The 10,044-nt window shown below is 36.7% G+C and overlaps 1 protein-coding gene across 1 annotated transcript in view; it reads left to right on the forward strand.

Annotated features, from left to right (window-relative positions):
• Nucleotides 1-8,186, forward strand: part of LOC121316164 (cysteine-rich protein 2-like) — a 30,478-nt gene extending 22,292 nt beyond the window's left edge. The window contains exons 5-9 of the mRNA XM_041251023.1: nt 1,823-1,897; nt 5,598-5,692; nt 6,551-6,608; nt 7,029-7,128; nt 7,493-8,186. Of these exons, the coding sequence (XP_041106957.1) occupies nt 1,823-1,897; nt 5,598-5,692; nt 6,551-6,608; nt 7,029-7,105 (305 nt within the window). The 3' untranslated portion in view covers nt 7,106-7,128; nt 7,493-8,186. The remainder of the gene's footprint in view (nt 1-1,822; nt 1,898-5,597; nt 5,693-6,550; nt 6,609-7,028; nt 7,129-7,492) is intronic.
• Nucleotides 8,187-10,044: the final 1,858 nt, after the last annotated feature.

Consider the following 10,044-nt stretch of genomic DNA (forward strand, 5'->3'; position numbering starts at 1 on the left):
AAAGTACACAGTTGGAATGTCAGACTTTCTTTCCAGACTGGAAGATTTTGGTGGGCAGATGAAGGGGGGTGGTGTTATTTAATACTTCAGCACTAACATAACCCCATCGTCGCCATATATCCTCAGGAACAAAGATTTAAAAAAAAGAAAAACAATAAGACCTTTTGATCTGGAGCCAGAACACTGTCCACATTTGCTGTGCTGTGAGCGGATGGGTTTAAAATAGAAATGTTATAACGCTGTCGAGATGCTGCTAAATGATTTCACGAGTCCAAGTACTCTGTGAAGAATTTTAATGGGCCAGCTTTAATCTTGCCTCTTTAAAATACAGCATTTGTTTTAACAAGCCTTTTCCTCCAAGAGACAAGAGTATAAATCTTCATAGGAAAATACTAAAATATGAAGCTGGAGACTATTTTTGTTTAAGAGATTTCACCAGATTTATTGGAATATTGTCAGCACTGAGAAATTGAAATTGTTATGGTGAATTCTTATTCGTACAAAAACTAGCAATTTCAACGTTTACCAAATAAGGTGGTAAATGTCTGAAATCATGAAGAAATAGAATGTTTTTCTGGCATTTACCAAAGCTTTTTTGGTAAATGCAGGTATATCAATTAACAAAGTAATCATTAATGCAAAAGAATGGAACATACAAATGTTCCATTTAAGAAAAAACATTGAATATATATGTATTTTTTCATACACATTTTCCATGAACAGAATAATTGTTAATGCGCTTACAGTAATGCACAATTGAGCAATTCAACATGGTACTGAACAATGTTGTGATCCAATTATGTAGAACTAACATTCTGCTACATATACATGCTACATAAACTACATATACAATTCACAGTGGTGTTTGAAGGATGTTGTTCTCCAAATATGTAGTAGTTTAATGAAAAATGACATTCTGTTACTCCAGTTAATCGTTAAGACCTTTTCAACAGTAAATCACAGTTTTGGTTATGACACTAAACACCACAAAGACAGGCAGTGAATAGATGTGTACAGTACTTATTGCAGCATGGTAGACTCTTGTGGCACTTGGAGTTACAAGGGACCCCTTGAAGCCTTACAGTGTGCAAAAGCAAGACATTTGGTCACTAGCCAGAGGCACTTGGTTATTATATTTTATATACCGAAGTAAAGCGTTATATTTATTTTGGACTGTAACAGGGAGATGTTACTTACTAGTGTTGTTACTGAATCACATAGAGCTGTGGGTGTTGACACGCCGCACAGGCCCGATGCTAGGGTACCAACAATGGTAATCCTAGAGCCGGATTTAATAAAGAAAAGAAAACTAAAAATAAGTTTGCCACACAATGGCAAGCGCTAGCCTCACTAAAGCACGTCCCGCTCCAGGAACCTACTACACTACGAAACCCTTTCTATACTTGTTTTGGGATCAAATCCCCTATGCTAACTTACTGCTGTTGATTCCAAAGTCCCGGTCTCCTGGCGATTCCTGTTCTTCCTGACGGTCCTGGCTGGGCAATGCCTTCACAGGCACCGTCTTGTAGTTGAAGGGTTCTGTAGTAGTTATCCTGCAGAGCGGACTCTCTCCTCCTCAATGTAAACACAGCAAGCTTTCGCTCAGCGCCCTTCTGGGCAAGCCTTCCTGTTGACTAAGCAGCTGAACCAGCAACAGGACCCTCCCTGTCACACTGACATTTATCGATTTATTTATTTATTTTGCTCCCTCCTATCTAATGGGGAGTGTCAACGTCTTCAACTTCTGTACCTGTCCTACAACAAAAGGGGTCCTTCTTAAGTTTATTATTAGTTTGTCTTCATTTATTTTTGTCTTTTTCAGCTGGTCCAACCTATGTGAAGACTTTTGCTGGTGAAACATCACTCTGCCCTGGCTGTGGGAAGGTGGTTTATTTTGGTAAGCAACAGTGTGATTTTTTATTTTTTTTTATTTTTTTATTTATTTCCATTGTTTAGGTAGGAACTGTTCCAATAGAGCTAGGCTGCTTGTTTTCAGAGCCGCCCTTGCGGCTAATCAGAGAGGCCACATCCTTCCATTGGTGTTCATAACACAACAGCAGTTCATGGGGCAGTCTATAGACTGGGTTAATTCACCAACGAACACATAACTATTTAGTAGTCCTTGTCACAAAAGCACTGCACAGTTGTGCACCACTGCTTTCTGCTCCCTCCAACCTCAAGAGAGTATCCCTCCAGGACAGGCCCAAGGCATGTTGATTTGGAAATGTGAGAACGCTAACTGTGTGTGTTGTCACTGCTTGTGTGTTGTGTGTGGTTTTGTTTTATTTATATATATATATATATATATATATATATATATATATATATATATATATATATATATATATATATATATATATATATATATATATATATATAAAATATTTATAATTTTTTAAAAACGTTAATCGATAATATCTTAGAATCTGATGCAGAAGAAGAATGGAATACAGATTGATATATTTGTTTAATTTGCTTTTATACTATTGCACAATATGTGCTTTATTTTTCCCATCCTTCAGTTACCTTTTTGTTATGCTTTTTATTGTATCCAAGATATATTAATGCGATTAAGTATAGTTTTACAGTCCTGTGGTTTTTGGCATAGACACTTAATAAATACATTTATCATGGTTCTTCTCGCTACTTATTGTTGAACAGTCCTGCGTACTTCCCTGCTTTCTGGTAGTTTTTCTGAGAAAGTACAAACGAGTCTTTAGCTAAACCTCATTTTGAGGGAATAGTTATGTTGTAGTGATGATGAAGTGAGGGTTACAGTTAATGTTCTTTAAACAGGTGCACCTGCAGCTGAAGATGTTGCAGTAATTCATGTTCTTACAGCTTTGTTACCCCAAAATGTGTTCCTTTTGGCAATTTTTGTTTTTGTTCAGATTGATTTGGTTTTAACCTTTCAATATAATTGTCATAGCTGTGATTTGCTTGTGTAAAACCTTGTGTTTTATTTCTTTATTCTTTTTGATTGTGAAGCTTAATATACCAAGACTATAAAAGCAATAATGGCTGGTTTCACAGCCCCAGATTAGCTGTGAAAAGGGCAGCAAGTGATCCAAACTTCATTCAAGTGTTCTGTGAAATTGAGAAAATGGCAACTGTGTTTGACAGACTGACTGCTCTTTGGTTAACTTTTTAAAGATGACCTCTTGCTTTTGGACAAGTTCCAGATGTTTTACTGGGTGAAAAAGCAAGGAAAGTTAATAGATGAGAATCTTAGCAGAGTATACTGCACACTAGTTGGTACTTATGTTGACTAGGATGTCGGTTGGTAGTGTAACATCCATCCATCCTGCAATGGTTTACTCTTCAATTAAATTAACTAAATTGCGACTCCAGTAGAAAACACTTTTCATGCTAAATTTATAGTATCGTTCTACATGGAGTAATCGCCAGTCATTGAATAATAAAATGGCAACTGTGCACGTGATGGCCTGTGTCTAAACTCTTCATATTTTAGACAATATAACGGTATAAAACGTTCTCCTTAATTGTGATTTTACAGTAGAGTTGGAATAGTGTTCCACAGTTTTGGTTTTTATCTTTTTAAAAACATTTTCCGGGAAGTTTATTTTACATATATTAATATAGGGGTAAAAGCTGTAAAAATGTGTTTTTAATTGAAATATTGGTAAAAATCGGGGCAAAAAAAAATTGAATTTGATGTGTAGTCGAAGCCATGTTTTCCCAAGTTAGCTGGTACTTTGCGAACATTTGGGCAGTCGCTATGCAGATGGAAATAGTATCTACAGAAGGTATGAACATGACATCAGCACAAAACAGACCAGGTTTAGTTGCCTTGAAATCATAAAGGTCCAGTTATTTTTTTTTGGCTCCGCTCACCACCACTACCCGCACTGACTCGGAGTGGTGAAGACGAGCATGCGCTGTCCTCCGAAGGGTATAAATCAGTAAAAACAGACCGTGTAAAATTCAGAATAAACTGGAAATGCGGAACACTATGTATGAAGTATAGCCTAAGCCATGATAAACAGAAGAAAAGGGGACCAGCGATTTTATATTGATAGGGCTAATAATAGATTTTAAAACCTTTAACATTTCTTTAAATAAAATGCTGCTCGAACATACTCAGAATTATGATGACGTGAGGGTACAAAGGAAACTGAATTTTTCTGACATTTTTCAAGCATACTGGAAAACATGTTGTCAAATGACTGAGCAAATCAAAGTGTTATCTGACGGCTGAATCTAGGTTTAGTGTTGAAATTACCTCTGTTTATCTTCTGTTGATCTTGGCCATAGTTTAAGGTCACTTGTGTTTTTAACTATATGTAAAGCCTGCAATTATTTTGTTTTATTTTTGGACAGTTACAATGAGCATGAACAGATATTTAGAAATATACTTGATAAAATGACATTATTAATCATTTCTTGCAGCAGTAATGTAGAGAGGGTCTATGGGTCTACAGAACCTAGAAAGTTCTGGTACTGTTCTCTTAGTAAATTATACTGGTGTTAATGTGCCTACACTTATTTTACTACACAATTTTACTACACTACCTAGACTCATTCAATAATAGACGACTAAACTGTCAAAAATGTAGCCCTTTGCATAGCAATCCTGTTAGTGAATATTTCTAATCACTTAAAAATAGGCCTCTCTACACTAGTTTGAATAAGACTACCTCAAAGATTATAGCGAGCAGTTCAAACATGTGGAAAATGCAAAACATGTCTGGACAATTTATTTTAGTAGTACTCCTACTTTTGTCATTTTTAAATTGCTGTGCAATTAGAAACAAATATGTCAATATGACATAGTTGTCTGTTAATTAGTTCTGTATGCTGCAATGCTTGTGGTAATGATATGCAGCATTTGTTTTTGCAAATTCAAGTGGAACATCCATTATTTTATATGCATGAAATGGAGGAAGCAATGGATTTCCACTCAAGCTCGCGGCTGGTCTGCTGCATAAACATGCTGCTCAGCTCTTTACTGTTCTGGGCAAAGGTTCTGGGTTTGGTGAAATTTGGAACACAGAACAAAACGATCCTTTTGGTGGTGAGAGTCCTGGCAGCCACTTTCTGCAGCAACTTGCAACGTGGCTGAGACAGGAGGCAACTCTGTTTTCCATTTAACAGTAAATGCACAGATTTTACAGTTCTGTTTTGTTCAGTCCTCACTGCTCATAGTAACAGTGCTTGTTAAAGGATGTGTTGTTCACCAACATAGGGGCCAGGGTGTTCTTGCACTCATTAACACACATTTCCACTATGCATAATTAATTGCACGGCTGGAATTATGAAGGGTGGACAATAAGGCAAGTATGGAAGGCTTGACAATCGGTACCCTGGGTCCCACACTCCGGCTGTAACGTCAGATATGTTCATTTTCCATCACCTGATGACTCTAGGATGCTTGTCATTATTTCCATTTTGGATTTTGAATTTATAACACATCCCCCCCCCCCCCCCCCCCCCCCCCCCCCCCCCCCCCCCCCCCATACCCTATTAAATTGCCGCAATAGTGTTAACACGAGCAGGTGGTAAGAACTAGTTCTCAATGTTGAAACCCAAAGCAAGGTATCTTTAGTTCTGACCGTGTCTGTTTTTTTTTTCCCTAGCGGAGAAAGTGATGTCCCTGGGCAGAAACTGGCATCGGCCATGCCTGCGCTGTGAGAGGTGCAAGAAAACACTGTGCGCTGGAGGCCATGCTGAGGTAGACTGATGTTATCAGGGCTGTGTCAGATCACAAAACCACCACGGCTTGCAATGAAGAAAACAAACTTACAAGCGTACAACACTGACTTTTACAATGCAGATTCCACAACATCAAACGGCTGTTTATTTACACTTCCATCCTCTCTAAGGAAGCTTTTGAAGCTCTGTGGGTTAATTTTACAGGCATATTGCAGCTGTGCTTATTGTACTTTTTATAGGAGAAAGTTGTTGTGTAAGTATAGCCTTTAACTAAATGCTGCCTAAAAGTCTATGTAACTTGGTGTGAAGGTTTTTTCCTCTAGCTGTGGGACCAGTTGTAAAGGGAGACAGTTACTAAGGATCATGAATGTATTTTAACGGCAGCCTGTTGGCCATGCTCTCTCCACCCGCTGTTATCGACTGGATTAAACTTTTAGCTTTGAGGTATTATGATGCCCCCTAGTGGATACAAGTTTTGCTGCACAGTATTGAAGAAAGGGTTTGTAAGTAGATGTCGATAGAAGGATTTACAGTCCACTTTGTTATGCAATACAGACTACAAATCTGAGAACAGCTGTAAATATTACAGATTGTCTGTCGCACTTAACACGGGGAACGTAAGAACTGTCTTGAATTTTCTAAAGATGTGTCAGACCCTGTGGGAGCGCAAAAGCTCCCTAAGAGCACATAACCAAGATTGTCCTGCACTCAAAGCAGCAGTGTTTCTACTTGAAAACCGGGGGCCCCAGCTGCAACAGCTCAGGGAAATGATTAACCATGCTCTGCTTTTGTTTTCATTGTTTAAAGATACTAATTGAAGTTTTCATAACATTTTACTCACCTGACTGATTTATGTACTGATCGTTTACATTTGTAGCATGAAGGTAAACCATATTGCCACGTTCCTTGCTACGGCCACCTGTTTGGACCAAAAGGTTAGTCTGCTTTGCCTGTATTTTTATTAACACATTAAAACATTGTAGGCAGTCCAAGATATTGGGCGAATAAAGAACTTGGTTTGAAATCCTCATTTGTAGTCTTATGTCCTTTCTCTGATTTGGTATTCCCGCCTAATATTCAATAATCCCATTACTTTTTTTTTTTAAATCTGAACGTACTCTAACTTTCCCTACCCAGGAATCTTGCCCTCCTGTAGAGAGTGGTGATCCAGGAGGCAAAACCAGTTAAAGTATTGAAATTTAAATGAATGACATTTACTTGTTTTAAACAAAAATATTACATAGAGTGTAATACACTGGAACATTGGTCAAAACTGTGTTCTGCACGACTGCATGTTACAAACCAAAGGTTGTAGTAGAAAACAATAATAAGACTAACTGCTGTATCTATTCCAGGCGTTAACATTGGAGAAGTTGGATGTTACATTTATGACAAAGACAGGGAGCAGTCTGAGATTACTAGCCAGTATTAACTTCATATAAGGGAACGAATAAGGTAAGTACACTGACTGGATTCATTGTACAGTAAATACATGTTATACTGTAAAGGGGCTGCTGTGATCTTCATTTAAACTCTAATTCCAACATTTTTTTTTTTTTTTTTTTTTTTTTTTTAATGATCCTTAATAGCCATGGGCACATTTGTGTCTTATTCAGAAAGTCAAGGACCTGATCATTTCTCTTACAGCATTTCACTATTTTTATTAGGCAGATTGAGAGCACAGAGTAGCTATTGTAATGGCTGTTTTTTTCCAGCAGTACCCTCCTGAATAGATTTCAGTTGATGACTTGTGCTGCCCTTATATGTTTACCAGAATATAACCAAATAGTATTACTTAAATCTGTTTTTGTTATTTCAGAAGCCTTGGAATGAAGACGATTTAAAAGAATTAATGCAACAGTGTTGGAGTAATATTCAGTATACTGATTGTTTTTTGTTTGCTTTTTTGCTTTATTTAACACACTATGTTAATTACATTTAATTTTGTGCACTTTTGCTGGTATTGTTGGTTTTTAGAATACACTGGTAGTGCAGAAAGAGTAGTTTATATAGAATATACAGTATAGTTAGGAAGTATTTGTAATTGTAAATGTTTCCATGTATTGCATATGTAGCTCAATGGAAGATGCTCTTGTATCAGTGTAGAAAAAGCCTTTTTGTCAAGTCCATTGACAGTTGAGGTGTTATTGTAAGAGGAATATGAATGTAAACTAGGTTTTTGCAACATTTACTTAAGATATTCACAAGAACTCTACAATCTGCTGCAAGCTACAGTAATGTTATGCAGACTTGGTTGTTTCAAGCTTGTTGAATTACATTGTTGCAATGCTATTTCTCACAGCACCTCGGACCAAGCATGCTAGGTTTGCTTGTCGTCAACTCTGTGCTACTTTTAGGGTTTACCTTCTTATGGCTGAAATAAAATGCTTGTTCTTGTCACTTGCAGTATAAAGCCATGTCACAAAGAGTGCTTTCAACAGCTATTCCCTGTGATGTAGCTCTGAAGTGAATGTGATCATTGTAATATTTTGAAATAAAACAATAAGGAAAGATTTTTTGGGGGGGAGTTCTGCCAATATTTACTTTTGTACTGTATCTTTTGTTTCCCTTGTGTGGTACCACAAGGATTGCTCCTCCTGAGTTTTAACATTTTTTTTTTTTTGTCTCCTCAATATTCTGTCATTACGATCCCAAAACAAGTTTCTATAGCAACCAGAATGCGTCTGCTTTTATAACAGTAGTCTCCGGCTAAGAGAACACCTCTGAAGTAAGCAAAGTGTTCTCCAAGACAGTTGACCACCAGACACCAATATGAATCAATATGTTTTACTTGTCATGACGCACATGCATCAACATATGAAATTTCTAGGATAAGTAATAGAAAAGCAATAGGCAAGTGTATGTTAATAAACTATAATAATAAAGTAACAGACAAACTAACGTTAATAAACTGTCAATTGCAGCAGCTCCTAGATTAATTATGAATGCCTGCAGGAACAATATTCAAGACGGGCACAATTATTTAACAGAATGGAGAAGCAACTCGCCAGAACAGGAAACCAAATTACTTGTCTGATTCGGGTGTTTTTTCAGGAGCTCAAACAATTTCTAACTACTTCTGGCAAGAGAAACAATGTTGTATACTCATGGATATCAGATGAACTATCAGACAAGACTACTGTATTAATAATTTCTATACTTTTTAGTTTGGAGAGAATAGTTACTGATCACAGGGAGGTTAAATATTTATTTAATTATTATTGGACTTCCAAGCTGGCTTGGGAAGCAAAGATTTAAAGATTTTATTTTTTTTTATTGTTGTTTTTCCTCCAAAAACTTAAATGCTCCTGTTCACACACGGTATTCGTAATTGCATTAACATTAGTAAAGACTAGTCGCATATTAAAATGTTGCACCCTCGTTTTCTCGTTCTTTATTCCACTTTTATTAAATGCAAAAGTAAGGACTTGGAGGATTTAAAAGCTCATTTAGTTGTTTCACAGCAGTCAATTAAACTGATTTTATTGCTATTATTGTATTGTTAATACAGATTTTATTTCACAAACATAAACTAATTGAAATGTGTTTCAGTGGTTGTAGATTAAACACTAAGGGTTTACTACTAGTAAAACCAGACTGATATAAATAAAAGATATGTTGTAATAACAATACTACTAATAATAGTAAAATGAGTTTAATTTACAGGGTTTGGCTGTGAAACAATTAAATGGACTTTTAAACCTCCATCTTTACTTTCAAGTTTAAATATTGAATGAGAATAAGTCACTATGCATTGATGTTAGTATAATTACAAACAGTGATTGTAATAAAGTGTATCCTTCTTCAAAACATATATTATAATTTTGTGGTCCAAATGCCATCCCGGGATTGGTGAAGGTGGATGTAGGGTGTGGTTTAATGCGAAGAGATAAATAGGAGTGCATGCCTGAGCACAGTTGTGCGAGTGAGTGACAGAGGCTGGCTCCAGTGATAGGAAAAGTGAAGCCTCCTGAACCCTCTTAATCATTTGGTTCAGAAAAAGATTCACTGAGCCGAAGTGCTTTGTGCTCTTTAGTGCCATCTCTTGGTAGATCTGCAGAATTCAATACATTGAGAGGAAAGACAGCCCCCTGACTCGAGAGAAGGCATTTTATGGAGCGCCATTTCTACCGAAAATATCCGTCAATTTGCTTATTAATTCATGAATTTGTCAATTTGTTTGTCAATTTGTGAATTGGTCAATTTGTCCAGCAAATCGTCCGTAAATTTGTTAATTCATCTAATAATTCATTAATTGTCAATTTATTAATACCAAAGGCAATATGCACCTGCAAATTTCCAATCAACCTGACAAACTTCCCAACAACCAGACCAACTTCCAACTGTCAATCTTGCACTGCGCCGAAAACA

The sequence above is a fragment of the Polyodon spathula genome, chromosome 5 (assembly GCF_017654505.1).
Source record: "Polyodon spathula isolate WHYD16114869_AA chromosome 5, ASM1765450v1, whole genome shotgun sequence".
Lineage (NCBI taxonomy): Eukaryota > Metazoa > Chordata > Actinopteri > Acipenseriformes > Polyodontidae > Polyodon > Polyodon spathula.